This window comes from Nyctibius grandis, chromosome 15 (assembly GCF_013368605.1).
Source record: "Nyctibius grandis isolate bNycGra1 chromosome 15, bNycGra1.pri, whole genome shotgun sequence".
In the NCBI taxonomy this organism is placed as follows: domain Eukaryota; kingdom Metazoa; phylum Chordata; class Aves; order Nyctibiiformes; family Nyctibiidae; genus Nyctibius; species Nyctibius grandis.
Genome location: NC_090672.1, coordinates 10957792 through 10981177, shown reverse-complemented (window position 1 = coordinate 10981177; position 23386 = coordinate 10957792). Strand labels below are relative to the sequence as shown.

The window sequence follows — 23386 nt, the reverse complement described above, 5'->3', positions numbered from 1 at the left end:
CATTTTAGGTAATAAGAGTTCTGTTTTCAGCCTTTTTTTTTTTTTTTTTTTGGTCAAGGGGAGGGGGAAAGGGAGGGCCAGATGAAGGAAACAAACCCACAGATATTTAAATGGCTGGTACACTAACAGGGCAAGGTTGCTTTCTTATTTTTATTCTCCCTTACATGGTAGCTTTTTAATGTATCTTCAAAGTTGGGTGACAGCTTTCTCAGAGCTGGGTACAAAACACGTCCAGTCTGAGCTGCTTCAGGTCACCACTTCTCACACTAGCCCTACTTCATCACAGTGTGAAAATCCCCCTCTTCTATTTCTCGCTGTCTGTCCACCAGAGCTTGTTCACGATTAATCATCACACGTTCAAAACTTTCATTAAGGGTATGTGTAGATGGGAGCAGACAACTTACAGAAGCTTATGAGCTCCAATAATAGCGGCTGGGCTGGGAATTAACAACCTTAACAAGAGATCAAAGCAGCACGAGTTGCTAAGAGAGACTCAAGCAAGACCACAGGTACCTTCTCACTTCAAAAGCAGTCACGTGCACCCAGTGCCAGAACTCCAGAGAAGTTCCTGGGTCGTAGGCACAGGCTGGCTCGTGGAGACTAAGCTCTCCCACAGGCTCCGGAGGGGAAGGTTCAGTTGTGCTGTAGGCCAGAACTTTAAGTCTGCAGAGTTAACACAAAGCTAATCCATTAAGCTTCTTAGTTTCTACCACCTCATTAATAATGTAATCTCTAAGGCCAAAGGAAAACACAACACATAGAGATAGGGAAAAAAAAAAAAAAAGAGACTGATTGCATTTAAGAATTTAAATCATTTTATTGCTTTACCTGCCATTAGGACAATCTATAACAAAAGGAATATAATAGAATATATTAGCACATACAGTAAATCAGACTTATATAGTCAGGTAACGATACAAAAATGGTCCTCTGGTTGACTATAGCTTTCTAGGGCAATAGACTTCATAAATTCGCTAAAGGTGGGCTAGCAAGAAGTTACCTCTAAAGCCCTGAATGTTAGCTAAGGCAAAACTATGCCAATTGTGGTTTCAAACATATTTAAATTGCACACAAAGGTAAAGCTATAACTGTGATTAATATTTAACTCAGACTCAGCTGATTTATCTTAAAATCTTGTAGGTAAAACTACAAAAGGGAGTAAACAGCAAGCTAAAAAGATGCAGTAGTGAAACTTGATTAGAAAGCCTTATATAAAAAAAATGTGCATTTTTTTTGTGGAGCTCTAACTAGGTTACACAGTTTTTGGTGCTTTAAAGTAACACAAAGAACACATATGAAGAAAAAAAACCTGGATAGAGTCAAAACTTAAGAAAAGTTTTACAAAAAAAAACCCAACAAACCAAAAAGGTAGGGTTTGCTTACTCCTCCTTAAGGACTCTTGCAGAAATCCTCTACTCAACATCTTCTGAATAGAGAACTCAAACCACAAGCATTTAAATCCCATTATTGGGATTTCAGGTTCAGAAATACCCTGAAACCTTTTGTAAAGACTTGATACCCTCAGTATTATTTTGCATCAATTAGCAGACTCTTTCTGGCTATCTACACGCCTGGGAGAAAGTCTGTTGAATTTGAATCCACATCACCTCAGAAAGGAAATAAAACGAGGGCTCCATCATTAGAAGTAGTTGCACAACAAATGCAAAACTGCTTGCTGTCACTCCCAAATACAAACCTACACTACTTTATATAAATTACAGTTTAAAGGAAACCTTAAAAATTGCCTACCATTATTGAACCGTGGAATTCAGTAAAAACTTTTGGGAAGTATTGGTGTGCACAGAATAATGGAACACGAAGCTGGTAAATACTGAAATACATTTAAGACTCCGCAACATATTGAACTTGGAAAAAAGAGTGAGTATGAAATAAGTGTCATGTAAATTCCATAAGCACGGAAAGAGAATGCACCTTTTGTATTTAAACTAGATTTCTAATTAACCATTTTAAAAATTAGGAATTGACTGATTAAAAAACTTAAAATAACTGAGTGGTGCAGGAAAGTTAAAACATTCACTGTTTCTGCCTCACATTCTCTACCAAGAATAATGGCATCTATATAGACCAGCAATCTTGCAACCTGCAACTGGTGCTGGCCATAAATACTCGACATTTATTTTCCCTGGTAACAAAGGGTCACCTGAACTGATGGTCATTTTTTAAAAAGTCAACTGAGGAATACAAAGCAAGCGAGAGTCACAGGAATAAAATGTTCGCTTCCAATTTCTACACCAATCTAAGCACTTGAACATTAACAGCTGGACAGCTGCACCATTCTTACACCAATCTATGTACTAGAGACCAAAGTCAGGCATTTAATGTAACATTTGGTTCTTGCCACTTTGAACAGGAAGAGTTTTAAATGGCATCTCTATCGCTGAAGAAAGAACACAAAAAAAATCAGTTGCGGCAAGTCAGCAAATAAAGTAACAACTGCAGTAGTTCACCAGAACTGTTAACCTTGAAAGCTTTGATTTACACTTGACAAAAACATAACTAAGCAATCTTAAACCAGCAGACACAGGAACAATTTTACTGTTAAAATTCCAACTGTGGCTTTCTTAGCAGCTGATGCCTCATGATTGAATCCAGGATTACAGTACCCAGAAAATTAAAAAAAAAGGAAAACCCCAAGCCCCAAGAAGCTCAATTACAAGGGAAGTTCTCATTTGAAAAGAAATACAGCAGATTATGACCGCAGCCTTAAAATCTGTCCAATCATTTGAGAAACACCTTTAAAAAAACAAAAATCCTCCCCGCCTCATGTCACCTCCTTACTCTATGGCAACTGGCGTGGTGCCAGATCTCCCTCGCTGAAGCAAGGCTGCGTTTGCCTGAGTTGGACACTGTTGCACAGAGAGAAGCTGTAAGAGCAAACGTCTCCATAAAACTTTTTCTATTAATTTAATGGGACAGAGAGCACAGAACTAATATGCTCTAAATTAAAAATAGTGCCATGAGAAGCAATTTTTTTTTTCTTTTTTGTAAATCAGACAGGAAGCTGCAAATGCCAGTGGCAATGTGGCTCTGCACAAGGGTAATAAAGCAGTCTGCATTCGTGAAGCGTGTTTTGGATAGGGAGGAAGGTTTCAGACAGACAGCGATACAAAACTGTTGTACTGCTGGATGTTTCGCTTGAGAATATCGGAGCACGGACCCAGGACACGTTCAAATCGGGGTCGGTCAAGCTTTACACATTTCAACAGGCCACGAGCAACAACTGTGGCAGCACGGGGACGGTTCATCAACAGGGCTATTTCACCTAGGGAAACGGGAAAGTGTGAACAGCGTTAAACATCAACATGCAAAAGAGCTGAAGAAATTACACTGTTGTATTTCAAACTGCTGCAGGAATTGAAGGTAATTCAGGTTTTAACACTGATCAGAGCAAGTATATATGTAGCTACTGTAGAAGCAACTGTGAAGGCATTTTAAAAAAAACTACTTGATGATTTTTTTATTAAAAAGCCCATCTGCATTCAAGTCTCTCTGAAGAAGGCCTGAATAATTTTCAACATTCATTCTATTTGAGAAAAGGTCATGCTTCAATTAACCATGTCATTTTCCTAGTCAACAAGTAGTTATTTTTCTAATATGTAAGGTATGCTACTGTTCAATTCTGATATTTCTAAGAAACTCAGGACAACAAGACCATGGTATTGAAGTAAAAAAAAAAACATTAATGCACAAGGCAGAAGCCTTTGCCCCACAGCTAGCCAGAATCAGGAATCTGACTTTGCCACGGGGCTGTGGGAGATGAGTATCTTGAAGTCCCACTGGATTCCCATTTCATAAGTTATGCACAAATATGCCAAAAGCTTTGTTTCAAATACCTGTTACAACTGCTAAACACCACATTTGGCAATGAAGTTTCCAACAAGCCCCTGTTTCCACTGGTGACAACAGCTACCCCTAACATTCCTCACGGCAAGCCTAGAAGAAACCACACCATCAGCTTCTGGGTTGGTTTGTTTTTAAGCACTTGGGCTGGTTATCTCCATGTTCAGAACTGAGGAAAGAACTCGGTGCTCCTCAGAGAATAAATTTGCCTGGGTTATCAGAAGGGATGTTCAGAAGAAATGAGAAAAACTTCTCCTCTGTGCCCAATTAAAACTCTTGGAACTCAGTAGCCTCCAAAACACAGGCTTGCAAAAGAATAAGTAGGTTCTAAGGGAGAGTTAAACCCCCGGGGGACAGGTCTGCAGCACCTGAACACAACGGTAGAGACAACGTTTAGTTTAAGAGTGGGAAATCAAGAGTACACATTAAGGGAAATATTAGAAGAGACTGAAATGACATACATAGAACAAAAATCTAGTACCAGATACTGAGCTAAGCAGACCTTTGGTCAGCTCCAGCACTATTAGTGCACTCTTGAGTACATCCCACTTCAGGCCTTGCACCACAGTATTTGTTGATTACATCATCTACTCTTTTTTGGGTTTTGTGGGTTTTTTTTTTGAGAGAGAGAGGGAAGTATTTAAACATTAAATAGTAGGTTCTGAACAGGTTGCTTGCTCTGTTTCAGAACTGCAAGCTACTTTTCTTCTGAACCCAAAATAAGGCTGCCAGGAATATCTTGTTATATACTGTCACATTATACTCCAAGAACACTCTGTGAGCATACATACCCAGGCCTTATCTGTGCTCCAAAATAAATCAACATGCACTAGGCAAGTAATTAGTTCCATGTGAAGATTATTTCAAAGTCTTCACAAGTATTTATAATAGGATCTTAGCCTTTTTCTTTGCCAGCCCACGTAAGCTTTTTCAAGCCAAAGCAACTTATATACCACGTAATTTTTAGCTAAGTAAGAACAGAATGAAAAAAAGACCCTGATGTGCACTTGTGTGGTACTCTGGACAGTCTCCCTATGTCAGGGTCCCCAGTACAAGATGCTGACAAAGTACAGCAAGTCCAGCAGTGCCACCCAGATGGTTAGGGGACTGCAGCACAGGATGTACAAAGAGCTGGGTTAGTCTGACCTGGAGAAAAGAAGGCTAAAGAGGGAATCTTATTGCTGTCTGCAGTTACATAATGAGCAATTATAATGACAAAACTAGACTGCTCTCTGCACAGTGAAAGGCAGAGAAAAAGCAACAAGTTGCAGAACAGGAAATTCTTCTCAGGCATAAAGAAAAAAATTCTTCACAACAAGGCTGGTTAAACAGTGAAATAAATTGCCCAGAGAGGTTGTGGGATCTCCATCCCTAGAGACACAAGAGACTCAACTGGACACAGCCCTAAGCGACATGATGCAATTTCAAAATTAGCTCTGCTCAGAGTACAGAGGTCTGACCAAATCACCACCAAGCCCCTTCTAAATTAAAGTACTCTAGAACAATCCCATTTCTGTAACATGCACACCTGAATGCCAAGTGACTCTGATACTCACCTGACATTCACCGAAACCACAAGTTAGCCACAACAGTAATTAAGCAAATCCATCCCATCACTATCACCCACAGCAGTCACCAACACAGCACAGGTAAAATGGTGACCGTGGTGTATGTAACCATAGTCATCACTAAATAACTCACCAAAATAATCAGAAGGTGCCAGTCTGCCCACTTCAACAAATTCTTCGTTTTCTGATCGACGCTGTAACACTGCAGCTGTGCCCTTGAATAAATCACAGCAATTAAACAACTGGCATTTTCCAGCATCACTTAAAACACTGAATTCCCCAAGGAATCAGCTGCTTTGCAGAAACAACTGTTACGATGTCTCAGTCTTTAAAAACCACTTCACAGTCCTTGCATAGTTCACCGGGCTGCTCTGTAAAAACAGCTGGTCCTCCCTCCTCTCTAAGCTTAAAATGTCTTGGGTATTTATGTATCCACAGCACTGATTTCTTCCTGGTTTTCCTCATAACTCTAAGAATATTGCAGTATGACTAGGAAAAAAAAAAAAAGAAAAAAAGGAAAAAAACACCCAAGACAGAAGACGATACCACTAGCAAGACATTACTAGCTATCTAGAGCAGGCATCTACTCTTCTGAAAAAGATAAATTGGTTTCAGCCAGAAACTTGTTGCTTTTTTCCTGGAAGTACCACTTGTAAAAATAGCAAAACTAAATATAAGCTTCTGCATGTCCAGCAATATTAGATTTCTTTAGGAATTCTCTACAAGTACATTCCTCCATTTTGTTTTTTGTCTATTTAGGGGCAGAACAAGCTATGTTAAAAAAAAAAAAAGTAAAGTTCTGAGCTTGAGCTTTTAATTTTGACCTTCCTTACCTCCAATATAATGAAGAACTCATCTCCTGGCTCTCCCTGGACCACAATCTTTTGCCCATCCTCAAACTGCACTGGTTCCAATGCATCAGCTACCGTGAGACGCTCCCACTTGTCCAGAGATTCTACAGAGTTAACAGTTCGTTAATAGATAATCTTTTCAAGGCACAAATTACACTTTTTGCTCTGTCCTTATACAGAGGTCCACCTACTTCTGGCTACATTTGTGCATCAGATATCAAGACCTGAATTAGAATCATTTTGGAATGATGCAGAAAAGCAGTACAGGCTTTGCAGTCAGTTTTAACAGACTGCCACAACAGCCTGTAATCATCATAATGCTGAGTAACAGCTTTGTTAAAATACAGCAATTTATTCCACTTCAGAACAAAAATCTTCTCACTTACCCAATATAGATACTTTACTAAGGAATTCCTCATACATCTTTCTCTTTCTCAAAGTACTCCCCTACAAAAAAAAAAACAAAACCCAAGCACACAAAGTAAGTTTTCTTTCTACTTCATGTCTTACATGAAGCTTCAAATAAAACTTAAGACAAAAATATATTTAACCAGACATATCGCATCCTGTCTCACAGACCCCAAACCCACAAGATTAAGCGTTTTCAAATGTCATTATTTCAGTAATATTTCAGAGTTCAGCAACCTTCATAAAGTGCTTAGCATTTATTTCAGTCTCAATGTTTCTAAATGCATTCTTACTGTATGACCTTACCAAAATTCACAGAAATGCTCCAGTTACAACTGCTGTTCACACACACTACTTACAAATAGCGAGCTAAATAGAGAGCAGAATCAGAATAACTGACAAGCTAACTAGTAGATATTACATTTTTAGTACAGTTTAATATTGCATTGGTATTGTTTTGTTCACTAATGCAAGATTCCCCAAGGCCTCATGCTTGATAAAGGGATGCTGAGTGATCAGCTTTCTGATTACAACAGACAGCAGGATTTTGAATAAGTAACTCTAGCGAAAGAGACAGAAGGCACAGACAGAAGGTCAAATAACCAGTGGAAGTTCAGTGAATAGGAAACCCAAAAACATAATTCCAGGTTAGCACACAGCTACTTGAGTCAATGGCATGAGCCACAAATCAGCTAGAAAAATACTTGCCATCAGGATCCTTCTATAGCTATCTCTGTCAATGCCCCACAACTTCACATTCGTCTTCGCTTTGACAGTTGCAGCACGGGGAGTTCCATATATAAGGGCAAGTTCTCCAAAGCTTCCACCCTCACCAACGCTGGTTGCCCACTCGCTGTTCACATAAACCTGAAAGGAAGAGCATGGCGATAAGCCAAGGCCCACAGTGTCTTGTGAGCTGGTCAGAGACAACATGAAGCTTCTGCCCCCCCCTTTATATATTTCCTTTATAGTAAAGGGCTGACTGTTTCAGGGTTTCATCAACACTTCACAGCAAACCCCAGTCCCAGCCACAATTCTTACTTTCACTGACAAAGGGACTCTCTTCTACATGACATGCACAGACACCACACACGTAGATTCCTCAGACCCTTTCACAGGAAATAAAATCTCAAAGTCTCTGCCAGAGAAAGCTATGGATTAGTTGGACTGGAAAATAAAAAGCCTGATCATTCTTAAAGCCTGTCACACACCTCAGCTAGACTCCACCCTGCACTTGTAAAGCGTTAGTATTGTGTTGGTGTCTGAATCATTCATTTTGAAACTCAACACAACTTACGGTCTGCGCAGCCAGACTGAGCCGTTAAGGTGCAAAGAGGTTCCAAAGCAAAATAAGCTTCTACAAGTAAGAACTTATTATGAGAAAAGCTGCTAAAGGAAGGACCTGTACAAGAGGCCTACAAATATCAGAGTATTCTTCTACTTGGAATGAACACGTCATTAACAAACTACCAACGATGCTTACATCCATTTCTCCTTGATCAACAACATAGAAGTTATCACCTTCATCACCTAAAGAAGAAAAAAGAACCTGAATACACACTAAAGAGTAAAGCCATGCAAGCATTCATGTTTCACAGACTGGCATCTCTGCCAACTTTGATATTTAGAATCTAATAAGGTTGGCAGAGACAAATTTTGCACAGCTCAGAGGGTGAAATTTCACATGTTCCGATTTCACACTCTCAGTCCCGTGAAAGAAGACATACTGGTATGCAGGAGATCAGCAGCATTTCCAGCATTACTGGAAAGCCGTACCGGATCCATAAACTGACAAAACATGTTCCACAGGGCAATCAAATAACAATCTTCCCAACAGACAACATATGCAAAAAAATGCCATCATCCTACAATTGCTCCAGTCCTCACTTTAGCACGAGCTGTGCTTCAGACAACCTAGCAAGAAAGGGTCATTGCATGCAGACCCTGTTTTCATTTTCAAAAAAATCCCCCAAAAACTAACAAGAGCACTAGGCCAGAGTCTGCTCACCGTCTCCAACTTAATCAGCAACGTAAACATTACCACTTGCCTTGCTGTATGACAGTCTCTCCTGCAATGTAAGTGACAGGGAACATGGCATCAAAGATGTCACTGAAAGGAGGATATCAAAATTAGACAACTGCTTGGACAACTGCTGTGCATGCATTCATACATCTGTGCCTCCAGCCCACCCATACTTTTCCTACAACCTCTGTAGGGTTACAAAGACCGTTGTAAAGAGGCTGTGCAGCTTTGTACATTATAACACACTTCATTCTTCTGAAATCTGCACTTCTAAGAAGCTTTCTTTAAGACTACAAAGATCCATTCCTACCTTCTTTCATTATCATCAAGATGGGCAAACAGCACATTCTTCTCAATAGCTTTTGCCAAAGCAGCCATAGTCTTATAATCTTTTGGAATAACCTGGGATATAATCAGAAAAAATTAATCTTTTCAAGAAAAATTTCTGCATTCCCCAGGGTAAATAAATCATTTAAATTGCTACAGAACACTGGCTGAGCTTTTTCCAGTTTCTTTCAAGCATTATAGATCTAAAATCAAATATAGTCAATGTTTACAGCCAGTTTGTGCAGAAGGTAAATAAAATCTTGTATTATTTTATGCAACTGTAAAAGCATCATTCTCTGCTAAGTTTATGATTTTTTTCTGAGTACAAGTATCCGTTCAACTTGTGTTTTCCTATGAATAGCAGCAAGTCTGCTCTGCACTAAGCTAAACATAATGTTGTTGCAGCTGTCGAATAACTGGAAGCACTTTGTTTATATATATAATATATATAAATATACGTACATCTAAATATATATTGCTTCAAAGGGAACAGGCCTAAGTTATGCATAAATGGTTTAACTACATGACAGTTTATTCTAACCTCCAATTAAACAGCTACACACAGGTCTGTTTTTTACAGTTATCACAAGACTTAACAGGTTACAGGAGCTTGGTGTTCTTTCATAAACTGGATAGAAGGTGGTCTTACATAAACTCTTGGATTGTAGATGCAATTTTTAGCAATGTTTAAAAGTTAGAGCACCTTTCTAACATAAGATGCAGCATCCTCTTCTGTATAGACTTCTGCACTGATGGCCCCACGCCTTCTTCGACCCTTAACCACAGGGTTCATAGGAGGAGGAGGAGAGATTTCATCTTCCCGTGAGTCTGAGCGAGAGCCAGACTTCTGTTGATTCAACAACTGTTTTGTTTCCTCCTAAACAGGAAGGAAGACATGTTTGTGTCACATAATCCAGTAAAGAAAGAAGCCGTTATATGTCATATTCCAATTTAGTCTGGCAATGCAAGGGAGCTTCCTGTGTACTGTTACTCCCACATTAAGGCAAACAGGAGACTACAGCAACCAAGATCAAAGGCCTTTCGAAACAGATGGTAGATGTGCCCTTCATTCACAACATCCATATCACAATGGCGTTTAGTTTAATAAGTTACACTAATAGTTTCATAAATTAAGAAGTATAAAGAAGTTGATTCTACTTTCCCTAGTGTATTCAACAGGCGATGAAGACATTCCACAAATGCTAAAGACATTTTCCCAACTGTAAACCCAGCAGTCCCTTCCCTCAGCTGCGAGGTGTTAAGCCTTTTTTTGATTTGAAAGGCAGAAGAGCGCTTCCTCTGAAATCCATGTTACATGAGAAGCTTTTGAAACAAGGTCAAGTCATGGATCAACTTGATACTCAATAACCAACAGTTATTTTAGGAGAAAGAAATATGAACACCGCTTACAAAAGAGCTGGAGGAAGGATGCTGGAGGCCAAACACTAGGGTTTTTTCCACAAACCACAGGTTTGTCAACTTTGCACCATGTTACATCTTATTTCCCTCAGTTACCTGTTGTGCTGTAGTGATATTGTAGAAGACTAGTGCACTTACAATAAAACAAAGTCTAATTAACTTGACATATAGGAATTTGAGTCTTCTATGTACCAGAAGATTCACCTTAATCACCTAAAATCGGATTAAAAACAAAACAAAAAAGCCAACCTCGGAGCCAGAGCATTTGCATCACGACAGCTCAAATGGCCTTCCTAGTGTCAAGGAAACAGGGTTTTGGGACATGCCTTAAAAGAACAAGAAGTCACCTGTTCTCAGAGAGCTCCTGGCACTTTTAAAAGCTGGGTTTGTCCCAGTGTCCTTGATCAAACCATGCCCTGCCCAGTTAGGCAGCTTGCTGCTTGGCTGCCACGCTCTGCTCCGGAGGTGCACAGGGGCTATGTGTAACACCAGCACTTTGAGGAAAGAGACATGAGATAGCCATTACAGGGAGTTCACATTTTACACCTCTCAGACAACCAAAGAGCAAGCACTGATCCATTGAATTACATTTCGCTTCCTGCTTTTTGCCCGTTGATAAAATAGTGCTACATTCCCAAACGATGGGTGCAAAACATATTTAAAATCTTGTTTGTAACTTGTGATTTTAGGGAAACAAGTCTCAACTGAGATGACGTTAAAAATAGCTTGAGCAGTATTAAGTGATCGGTTTAAACTGCTTCTCTACAACATAGGCAACACCACCACCCACAGAAATATACTGCTTGTTCATATACAGAATAATTAACCCATTAAAAAAACCTGACACTTTTTAAATAAGTCCATTTAAATTATTGCAAGTAAGAAATATTAAACTGATGAGACTTCACATAGTCGTATTTATCAGCTACTGAAGACAACCTTCACAATTTCAGAATTCTGTTTTACACTGTATAGTCTGGCACCTGGTAATTGTCATTACACCAGAAACAGTCTCAACTCCTTCTGACTAATTAGTATTTAATTTATAGCAGCTCTCCACGTATTTAACAAAACCCCCGACCACTCAGAAGCTAAAAAAGCAGTGTTAAAAGCTCTGCCATGAATTCACAACCGCACAATACATCCTTCTTAACTACCATGTTTTGCAAGAGAAACACTTAGAAAACAGGAAAATATTCAGGTCTGTATCTGTGGAGGCAGGGTGGGTGGTGGGGAACAGGTACAGTGCCTAGATGCCAATCACACTTCATAATTCCAGATTTCTATAAAGCCTAATATGCACATAACTGCATTACACACAATATTTCAAACATGCACTTATTCCAGCAGCCAGCCATGTCCATATCAGAGGTTCATCTGGCAGGCTATAATAATGATCTCTACATTAAATTCCCGTAGCTCAAACTACATTACACAGCCAAGCACAGCACCGGATGGCTATTAGCTTTTAGTATGCATTGATGTTACCAGACTTGTTTGCACAGCAAAAAGAACAGAGGCCTTAGTACCTCACAAAGAGATAAAATAAAAACATTTATACAACCAATGTGTAGTAACTAGATTCATGTAACAGCTTTCCTAACTCAGAAGAGGACATCTGAATTCCTATAGTAGCTATAACAATCTCAGAGGCAGTAATTTGAAGGTTTCTGAACATAAATTCAAAGGTGTGTTTAAATGTCTTCAATGTCTTTTAATAACATGACAGTGAATCAGCTCTGCGTGTGCACGCTGTGGAAGAGATGACTTGTCAGGATAACCAGAGAGAAAACAGCAACCTCACTTCAGTTTTAAATGGTGCTCCTTCAAAATGCAATCTTAAAAAAAAAACAACAAACAAACTGGATCTCAACCTCAACTTCATCGAGTCCAACAGATGAACAGGTTTAGAAAGTATATTGAAAAGTTGCTCTGTTTTATTAAAGATGTAACAGACATTACTTCTGGAAAGTGAAACAGATTCCCTTTCAAACATTTTTGCTCTACTAGAGCTAAGTACCAGGTTAGAGCTGGTTAATAATAGCCCTTAGCATTCGTGCTTTCCAGACATGGATGTCAGAGGAGTTTGTAACACAGCACAGGATGTTCACTGTTCTGTTACTTGATAGCTATTAAGGTACCGCATTACCTGGTTAAACTAACACCAATCCATTAGTCTGGATGGTGAAATTACTTAGAGAAAGCTGTAGCAATTTTTAAATTCAAGAAGGCAAGAAGAAAAATGCTACGGTTTCACTTGTAGCTATAGCTGCACTAGTGGGCATGTATAACCCATGCCAACATAACTCATAATAAGAGACCCTGACCAAAATTGTGAGAGTAACTTAAGGGGGAAAGAACATTGCCTAACTAGTTTTATTTTCACCTCCCTTGTAGGCTGACAGAGTACATAGACAGTCTGTTTGCACCAGAATAAATCATCAAGAGTTATTCAACTCCAGAATACATGTGATTAAGTTCAGAGCTAGACTTGTTGTCTTGTTAAAAACAAATTAAGTTTCCTTTAACCTTAAATACCACATGTTGACCATAAATCCACTACACAAAAGCATCCAAATATTCCTATTTTATATCCCTACGTATGGATTGGTTTACAATTTATTCCAAGTGTAGTAATGCAGTTTACTTAGTGAAGTTTTGTAGCATCGACACTTGTGATATTTGAAAAATAATCAATCCATCAGTACTTAGAAGCTCGAGAATCCAAGGTGAGGAAGGAGGCATGGTAGCAGGGAGGGACAGTGGATTTTTAAGAACCTGATTACTACCTGGTTTCCTGCTGGTATTCTCTCTGAAAGAGAATGTACTCAAGATGCAACCACACAAAAAAGAGAAAATCTGACATGTTATAGAATTCTTGTTCATTTAACAAGCAAAATCTTCCTCAAATACATTGTGAGTTACAGGAGGTTAGTTTGCAGCGTTTGGTCATTTTCTAGTATCTACCTTGAATACTTCCATCAAAAGACAATTTCCACTATACCTATTTATCATCTCTACTGTCAATTTCTTTCTTTTTTACATCAGCAATTAGTAACTAACTAGAATAAAAAAAAAAAAAGGAGATATACCTCCCATATACAACAAGTACTGAAAGCAGCACCTGCAGATGACTGCTGTACAAGGTCACAGCTATATTATTTACTAATGGTGTATTCTCAAGAGACTCGTATCTAACCTTTCCTCTGCATTAGCCTTTAAAACCTCCCATTTTCTTCTCCCATCTGCTTAGATATTACATAAAATGAACAGTTCAAAAGAATGTGAAATCACTGTTTCAAATACGAGCACCGAGATGACAAAATGCTTTCCATTCCCCAGATCCCACAATGCTTCCAACAACAACAACAAAAACACCAATGAGACCTTGAGGACAAACGCAAGAGGAACAACAAAGCAAACACCAACACGGAACTCCCCAGAGAAGGCAGAAACAGGCTTGCTCTCCTCGAGATCTGGAATGCAAATACTTCCATTTGACTTCAGCTACACCTGGATAACTACTTCTGTGCTAGACCCAAATTATTGCAAACTGTTTGCCTCAATACAAGAAACCAAATGCCTACTGCCAGTGTCTAACCAAGGTCAAACACCACGGTTATCACCTAAATACACAACCGTGTATGCTATTAGCTTCTATGAGTAAGCATTAGACTGGGACTACATCTGCATCCCAGATGGGTAAGTCTCCCCATCAGCTTACGTTCTGCCCTATGTGCTTTGTTACGACAGAGCTGCTTTTACATCGTGATCAACTGGCACAAGCTACTGGAAAATAGGATTTTGTTTTCCAAAAGCATCAGTTCCAATTTCAAACGGTCAATACGAACACTGGTCAAATCTGAAGCTCAGCCTCTAAATCACAAAGAGATGATGTAAATGTAGGTTGTTCCACTCTCCTTCCCTCCCGCTATGTATTTTTACCTTCTCCAATCTTTCAAAGTATTCTCTGAGGAATCCCATGGGTCTTTCAGGTCTCACTGTGCATAACTGTACAATGCAATCCTTCAGAAGTTGCTGGATGTTGTGTTTTTGGACGTAAAGTTCACACTCCCGAAGACTACGCTCCTCCTCACTGCTGCTGCTGCTAGAAGCTGCCATTGCTGAAGATAAGAGAAAGAGAAGGTTAAATGACTAGTGGAAACGAAGACATTGCTGCCCGATATAGTCAGGCACGTTATGCTGCCTGAAAGAAAGCTACACTGCATTGTCATCTTACTGATACCACAGCATAAAACTACCTTTATCTTTAAGACTAGTAACAGAGCTAAACCATGAAAGAAAAAGCTATGAACTTATTTAGCACCCGGAAAGAAATAAAAAATCTGGGTGCTCTATAGCCACAGGCACAAAAGGAAAAAGCATTTGATTGAGCTGGAAAAGCTTCAACAACTCAGGCCCTGTGAGCACTCAGGCAGGCTTCAACTGAAACTTTCTGCTGATTAAACCTAGTATTTTGTAGGACGGGAGGCTGACTTCACAGAGCTGTATGGTCCGTATGGGATCATGTGGATGATGACCAGGAGATGGGTGGGTGGAAGCTGGGAATCCGAGAGGACGGTATGAAAAGTATTAGGAAGTGAAACATGTGAAGGTGGAAGCCAAAGCCAGTTCGCCAAATGCCAAGGCAGAGCCCACTAACAGAGGTCAGGGAATGAGGAGCGTCACTGCTAAAAAGCCACTCTCTAGTTTAAACTGGTCCATAATTTGTAACTACCTCCACGGATATGCTCCAATCCCAAAAATATTTCTTCAACTGCAAATATTCAAGAGTACATCGCTAAACACATCTGTTACAGCATCAGGTCTTCAGAAAACTTTAAAATTACAGTGCCAGCTGTAACACTTTAAAAAGTGTTCTTAAGCAGGTTCTTCCTGCCTTTCAGGTTATAGAACCATTTTAAAATATATTTTTACATATATATATATATAAAAAACACATTTCATTTCATTTTTTACATAAAGCAACACTAAGACAGCTAAAGAAATAGAAAATAATTTCTCAGGGCATTTTTGATGACATATAAAGAAAGTTACCTGGGACAGAGACAGTGGCAACAGCTTACGAATACGCAGGATACGTTGATCCCAGGATCAGCTTTTGAAAGGGGAAAAAATGGATTCAGACAAAATAATTTCGAGATATGACAAGTCACTGAAAAGCCAAGCGGTTCCTACTGAAGCAGCAGATTGAGAAACACAGGTCACATCGGCAACGTAACACTGTGGCACTTTGAATTATGCTACTGGAGATTACAGGAGGACGAGAGTTAACACGAAATTGCTCACACTTCAAACAGGTCTCACTCTTGTCACAGTTAATCCCCGCATAAGTATGCACGGACAGATGTATTATGTGTTGCATAAACACCAAGCATGGACTTCACGTGGACTCAAAGAGCGCCTTAAAGTTCTCCAGTTACTTCTTTTGTTTTGACAACTCGCACAATGAAGGTCAGTCCCAATTAACAGCCCCAGAGAAACTCGGAGGCTCCAAGGCAGCTACAAATTACAATCTACGGAAAAAGCATCGCGCTGCTGATAGCAGCCACGGCTCATGGCTGCTCACCAGAGGACCAAGACCAGTGAAGAAAATAGTAAAGGAATAACGAAAACTCCAGCATTTTTACTAAGTATTTTTTCTGCATATCGCAAACCCGCGGTTTTCCCGAGCCCCCCAACACGCGGCTGCACTCAGCCCGCCCCGAACCGCCCGGGCCCGGCCTGCCCAGCCCAGCCCGCCCCTCACCGCAGGCCCGGGGCTGCTCGCCGCTCCCCGGAGGCGCGCCCGCCACGGCCCAGCGGTGCGGGCGGGCAGCCTCACGGCGAAACGAACGACAGGAGGCTGCCGAGGGGGCGGGGACGAGCCCCCCCAGCCCTTTGTCGGGCCGGGGGATTGTTTTAGCGCCTGGAGGCGACGCCCCGCACAGCCCCGGCGCGGCCCGACAAGCCCGCGGGGACTCCAGGCAGCGCGGCCGCTCTCCCCCCGCGGACACGGAGCCTCCAGCCGAGGCAGGATAAGAGGACACCGCCCCCCCCCCTCCCAGCAGGCCCGGGAGCTGCCGGCACCGCGCCGCTCCCCTCAGCGGGGCCGGCCCCCGCCCCCAAGGCCGCAGGCCTCCCGCTCCTCGTCCTTCCCGCCCGCCCTCCCCGCCCCGCCGCCCCCTCAGGGGTGCCCCGGGGCCGGGCCGGGCGCCGCCGCTCACCTGGCGCGGGCGGCTCCGCCCGGCCCTCACCGCCCCCCGCGCGTCCCGGCCCGGCCACGGCCTCAGCGACAGCAGCGGCGGCGGCGGCGGCGGCGGCTCCCACCGGAAACCAACCGGCCCAGCCAATCACCGCCCGCTCTGACGTCAATGCGCCTCGCTCTCACCCAGACCCGTCGCCGCGGTAACCTTAAAGGGGCAGCGCAGGGCGGGGCGCTCCAAGGGGCCGATCGCAGCGCCGGATGTGCGGGTGCCCCTTTAAGGGGCGCGAAGGTGGCGTGGAGAGCAGGGCCGGGGCGCTGAGGGGAGCGGGGAGGCCGGCGGGCCGGGCCGCGCCCCGGGGCCGCTGGGTCAGCGCGGGCCGGGCCCCGCGGTTCCGGGCTGGGGGAGCGGATGGGGCCGGCTGCCTCCCCGGGCGGAGGGAACCCCCGCGGAGGAAGCGCGGGCTGCGTGTGCCCGGTGTAGGCCTCGCCCCGGGCCTACATTTACATTTAATCGATGTAAAATTATTGTGTGTGTCTCTATGGCTGAGATGAGCCCTGTGAATCCCCTCACTTTGCGTTTTTAAAGCCTGTAAGAAGTCACAGAAGCCCCTGGCTGTGCTGGCAGGGAGACACAGGCCCCGTGCGAGGCCTTGGGGAAAAAGAACCCCGAAAGGTGCCTCCGCTGATCTCCCTCCAACCGAGAACATCACTCGCTCTTACAGCTCGGCGTTAGAACTGCCCTGGGAGCGTTTCAAACAAAATTCATCAGTGCTTAACTCATTTGGGAGAATCGTTTAACTTCCAAGCAAAATTATTCCAGTAACTAGAGTTTAATGTATATTTTGAGATGAGAAGCTATTGGTGCTTTTGCAATGAGGTGCCAAACCGTCAGGAACTTTCTCTCACGTCGTATTTCTTTAGTATTTCTCATATTAAAGAAACAAAGGAGAACATTTTAGGTCTAGATCTTAGGTCTGCAGTTAAAACAGACCACATCTAGCCCCTGAGCTCACATTCCTTAAATGTTTGATAGCTTCTGTCTGTGATGGGTTAATCAGAAGCCAGGGTCCAGGATTTTCTGACACTAACCAAAAGCTGGAACTTCTACAAAAAATATGAACTGTAAGGAATCACTAATATTTGTTAAATACTGTCAGAGTACAGTATGAGTAAATATGAAATCTACCTGCTCACCTGGTAACAGAATATTTCTTCCTGTAACTGAAAACTACTAGAAGTTTCTGAACACTGCAAAAAAGTTGTGTGCGCTCCCCACTACACACTTTTTTTTTTTTGGCTTTTTATCTTCCCTTTTTCCAAGCCGGCTGCTATTGTCCCATCACACCCCTCCTCGTTTGGGCAAGTCCTGGTGCTGTTTTGGGATAGATCCCATCTGGAACAAAGATCAGACCCGTACGTAAAACCTGTTCTGCAACGTTCTCTTTATTAAGAAAACAAGTATACTGTTGTACAGCCTGCTCTTGATGCAATCCTTCCCCGAGTTCTGGAGCCAGAGAGTTCAGATGGCAGCACAGGAGTAAAACAAAGGGAACAGAACAGGCTTTCAAAGGGAGCCTTGTGATGCCAACCTGAGGTCCCTCTTGTTAACTGTGTCCAGCTCCTTCACCGTGAGTCAGCACTGATTTATCTTTGAAAGTTAAATCATGCTTCTCATGAGCATATGTTTGTACGTATTCCTGTGTTAATTCTTACACTGTTAAAGACGTAAGAGAAATTAAAAACAATCAAAGCCCTATTTCATTTGGTCTGGTCTGAATTACAGTCAGACCCTGATATTAACTAATTAAATAATAAACATTCCTGAGTTAATAACTTGCATTACCGTCAGCACTATTCCCACAACTTTCGTTTCAAACGATTTTATGCGTTAGAGTCTCTCATGAAGCAATCTGTTGCCTGAGGCTGTGGCTGCTGAAGAGCAGAGGAGAGCTGCCCAGTCTGCCAGCAGAATATACCCACGCAGGCGTAAGAGACATAGCGTGATACAGCCAGCGAGTCACCATGAAGAGAGGTAAGGTGGGGACTGTGCTTTCACAGAGCTGTACTCGCTGCTTTTAGTTACATTTAATAAGAACTCCATAGAATCACTTTTCTAATTCAGTTTCATCTCCTATCCTGTAGCAGAGGCTGTCCTAAAGCACCATTTTATTTGTTTTTTAGACAAATCTGGAAGCCAGTCCTGGTTCAAACCCCAATGGCAAGGACCACGAGGGTCCAGTAGTGATTTCGGTGATGGTAACCATCACATATCCTTAGTGGTGGGACATTCAGTTTTCAAGACTGGTAGATACTGGTGGAGTCTGAGCACGGACGGGACGAGATGACTCCGCAGGCAAAGGCTGTGAATCATCACGTGTCACAGCATGGACTTGCAGAAAGCTGCAGATAGGACTTCCTGAGTTTTAGCTCTCATTTGACTGCTCTCATTTTTAAACCAAGAAACACTGCCTGAAGTATGATATTTCTAGGCAGATTCTGGAAGAAAATGTCCAAAGATATTTAGGTCCCTGCAAGTTAAGAGGAGCTGGCTACCCAGCTACCTTGGAGAACCTGGGCTAGTATGTCAGCTCGTTGTTGTAAAGTACTCTACTGTTAGGTTTATGGATTTAGCCACTTCTGTTTCAACCTCATAAGGAGGAGTCAAGAGCACTATTTTCATGATTAAAAACAGCAGCCCTCTTCAAGATCATCGCAATTCCTTGATCAACTGAGGGATAATGCCACCTCATCATTCTTAGGCATTTGGCTCATCTTCATTCTGCATTAAGTGATGTAGGATACATATGCCTGATCTCATAGAAGACCAATAAATCTGTCTGTAAAAAGCATCTGAAATATCCCAAGCGGGAAGATAATTTGTTTGCTTTTTAACAAAGCTTCCCAGAAGTTCTTACAAAGACTAAATTTATTACTTTAATTTTTATGGTGCTATTTATCAACATGGTGATCAACAGTAATAGAAGCTAAGAATGGTCACTGGGAAGGAAAGAAGTCAAGGCTTTCTATTCTGCTACCACCACGCAATCATACAAACCCCGCAGAGATACTGACTCAGTATCATCCTGCAAGCATAAAGCATTGCAGCATCCACATGAGAGCACACTGGCACAGCGGGTTAGCTGAGGGAAAGGAAATCCAGGGCCAGGCAGCTGGGTAAGGTGGCTGTGCATGGAACAGCAAGGATGACATGGGGAGAGGGCACAAGGAGCAGTGTTAAAGGGTTGTGAAGAGCAGTTTGAAGTTAAAGTGGCCAAGTCGTTGCTGGATCCATCTTAAAAAAGAAAAATTCATAGATCACTAGGCCAGAAAAAATACCTCCATGAAGAATCACACTCTGCCAGGAATAACAGTGGGGCAGTGATTGGGGACCCGAGGGGAAAAAAAATTATATGAGCCAAGATGAGAAACAAGAGCACAGAAGTCGTCTACCCCTGCTGTGTGCACAGAACAAAAAAAAGCTTCTCGATAGGTACTTTAGTGGCAGCAAAATTAACAGTGCCTGCGGGTAGCTGGCATGCTACACAGGAGTTACAGCAGCAGGGTTTTCTGCTGAAGATACCATCCCAACTCGGTGTCATGTTCTGCCCATGAGGTACCTCCATCTCAGACAAGCCACTGGGATTGAAAGCAAATGAATCAAACAAGTGTCGGATTGAAGCAGCCAATGTTTGTGTGTCCCCCCCCCCCTCCAAGTTTTACATGTTAAATCATGCAAATCTGTCACCCTGGATGTACAAGCAGGGTCCAAAGAGGCACAGCCCAACATGCAACACTCGTGATCGGGGTGACTGCTGGCTGCGTGTGAAGTGCCTTGGTGTGGGGGGAACAGGGAATGAAGAAGCTTTAGTGGTACAGAAAGGTTTCTTCTACCAACAGAAGCTGCCATTAGCCCCAACAGCCCCAAAATCCACATTGACCAGCAATCAGAAAGTCAGTGGAACTAAATCCTGATCTCACTACAGACCGTGAGATGCCAGAGGTAGAGTTCATGCTGTGTCCTTTGGGCATGTCTTGTATTTTGTTTAAGCTTTAACTAGCATAGAAAATAACTGCCTGTTGCTGCTGCACACCGTGTCTCACTGAGACTATACAGTGTGATTCATAGGAAGATCCATAGATTAGGAGCCAAAAGACAGGAAAAAAAATGTATTCCTGTTTAACAAAAGACTGTTTGAGGGCTTCTGGGTTCCAGGCCAAACTCTGGACTTGACTGTACAAATGTGACAGCTTTCAGTGTGACACTTCAGTTTACCTGCATGCAAGGAGAGAAAAATGGTACTTGCCACACAGCGCCCAGCAATGCACAATATTTGCCAGGTCGTCTGAGGCTCTAGATGAGTTATAGTGTAAATAAATCTAGTATCAACGTCTGTGATTTTGCCACATGAAAGATGATAAAGGAACAAAGCAAGGAACTGATATGATCAAAAAATGTGCAGTCCAAAAGATAGCACTTGAACTTCCTGCTCTAACTGCATCGTGACCTGTGCCGTGGGCTAAAAACCACTCTGGACCCTGAAAGATGGTGTGTGGAAGCTGGCTCTGGTCTTGCTGCACGTCAGCTGGGCAGACAGCTGTGTGAAACGGTCCCCAGAGCAGAACGAGTTTGCTTTGAGCAGCAGATCCCAAATCATTTCCATATGTTACTTTGAAGAAGAAAATGACTGGTACGACTCAAAACAGAGTAAGCAAGAGCCAAGAAGAAAATGCCCTGAAGTGCCCAGATCTTAAAGACAGGAATCCATTTACATCTGTGAGACGTGCCTGCTACAACACAGCCCACCACACGCTCAGCAGGGTTCCCAGCTGGAAGGCTTCCAACACCCAAGGGGCAACGTTGGGAACATTTTACCTCCTGAGTAAACGCTGAAGAACTCAGCAGCTTGAGTGAGGCAGGGTGCCCAGCCGGGGTGCCATCATTATCTGAGGTATGTCACATAGCTCTCCTGTGTTTGCTTAAGGACAGGCTCAATGACACTTGGAAAAAGCCATGATCCCCTGATTAAATTCTAACACAGATAACAGCGTTGTGCCTGCCATCCAACCCTGTTTAACTTGAACTCAGTGTTCTCTCTCTCTGACCTAAGGAGTTGTGTTTAGACCAGCAATTAACCCGCACCTCAACAGCGGGGCGAGAAGTTTCTAAGCACCCTCCTGACAATATTTATTGGAAACTCCTTGCTTAGGTGTCTGTGCACAAGTCTGAAGGACTTCAAGGACTCTCCCTCTCCTCAACTCTGAGTGAGGACAGGGATTAGCACTGTGGGAAAGAGATACAGGTACTAGGCTGCCTCACAAGAACTGGGAAATAAAAACCAGCATCTGAAGCACAGCAAAAAAGCTGCTGTGAGGCTCAGCCCTCCAGAGAGAGGGAAGGAGATGGGAGAGCAGCAGGTCTTTGCCTCCTGCACTGTGGATGTGAACTGCCTTTGTTCTGCATCATTAACTTTATACAACCTCTGGACAGCTTCAGCAGCTTGTGAACTGCCCAAGCATCTGCAAATGCGATTCTTGACTTTAAGATCTCTGACGCAAACTGAATTAAAGAGCAATGAGATAGTGTGCAGCTACTGTTGACTTCTTTTCCAGGAACGCGTGCGAAATACTACCAGTGTTTGTTTTGTAACAGAATGTAAATACTCCCATCGAAAAGAATCCTCAGTTCCCGTGCTTTTAACATAGAAGCAGCCTGGGAGAGCTCCCTCTCCAAGCATCATCTGCGACACAGTTCTCTTGCAAGATAAATGCACACACAAAAGCATTCAAACCAGCCATTTGTTTGTGTTCTTCTCTCTGAAAGCAGGTGGCAAAGTAAACACGTCATGCAGTCGGTCAGATCTACTACTCTTGGTCAGGACTGACATCCAAACAATGTCTGGACTGACATCTAACACACTGGCTACAGAATCAAGTGATTTCTGATGCAAGTTTCTGCCTCCTTCCCCCCAAGATAATAGAACATTTTCCCAGATGGAAGGAACCCACTTTAAAAACAATAGGTCTTTGAAATGTCAGCTAAGGCTTGCTTGGCATGTGCTGTGTGCCCGCAGGAATATGATATAGCCTTTTTTCATTCTCCAACTGTAACCCTTAAATCTGAAGCATCAAGATGATTGAGAGATGGAGGTCTAATTTCCTGATCTGCTATTGATTTCCAGCCTCTCCTGTGGAAGCCGCTTAGCCTCGCTCCATCTCCACTTCCCCCAGCAGAAGCGCTTTCGGGCTGAGGACGTTTCCAAGCTCATGAGATGTTTGCATGCTCCAGTAAGGGGATCAGTAGCTGAATTACTTGAACAGGCCTTAAGCCAGTCACACAAGACTGATGCAGTATGGTTTGCAAATGAAGTCACGAAGCTGCATCCATGTGAATTTGGAGGCTATGGCTGGCAGTGGCTACGGTTACCTTGGCTCTGCAGTCCTGTGGGCAGTGTAGATGCCTCCTTGCATTCTGTTTGAACAAGAACCAAGTTGTTTCTGCTATGAATGTATTTATTATACCAATGTTTTGTGCCATTTCCCCTCAAAGCCCCTCCTTGTCATCTCTAGCATGAAAGCAGAGACAGTCACCCAGGTCATGAGACTTTCTTACGTGCTAGGAGCTTGGGCAGTGAGCCCGTCTCTCCCAGTGTTACCCCTCTACAGCCTCACTAAGCAGAGCTGCCTCTCTGGTCTGGTCACACCAGGCTGTGCAGGAACCCGA

At 42.7% G+C, this 23386-nt stretch overlaps 1 protein-coding gene across 1 annotated transcript; it reads right to left on the bottom strand.

Annotated features, from left to right (window-relative positions):
* Window positions 1-797: 797 nt before the first annotated feature.
* On the bottom strand, window positions 798-16772 carry PRKAR1A (protein kinase cAMP-dependent type I regulatory subunit alpha). The gene is made up of 12 exons (XM_068413176.1): window positions 16685-16772; window positions 15516-15576; window positions 14403-14581; window positions 9742-9915; window positions 9022-9113; window positions 8737-8798; window positions 8172-8218; window positions 7397-7555; window positions 6667-6727; window positions 6263-6384; window positions 5563-5644; window positions 798-3283 (listed from the first exon to the last, which is right to left on the bottom strand). Exons 3-12 carry the CDS (start codon window positions 14577-14579, stop codon window positions 3111-3113), a joined length of 1149 nt encoding a protein of 382 aa, XP_068269277.1. The 5' UTR covers window positions 14580-14581; window positions 15516-15576; window positions 16685-16772; the 3' UTR covers window positions 798-3110.
* Between the last annotated feature and the right edge of the window lie 6614 nt (window positions 16773-23386).

Excerpts from the sequence above, each read along its gene's own strand:
- PRKAR1A (XM_068413176.1), bottom strand. The coding sequence starts at position 14,579 with ATGGCAGCTTCTAGCAGCAGCAGCAGTGAGGAGGAGCGTAGTCTTCGG. Across the intron at positions 9,114-9,741 it reads CTGCATCTTATGTTAGAAAG|GTTATTCCAAAAGATTATAA; the intron begins GTGCTCTAACTT and ends ATTATATCCCAG. Across the intron at positions 3,284-5,562 it reads GGCACCTTCTGATTATTTTG|GTGAAATAGCCCTGTTGATG; the intron begins GTGAGTTATTTA and ends CCGTTTCCCTAG.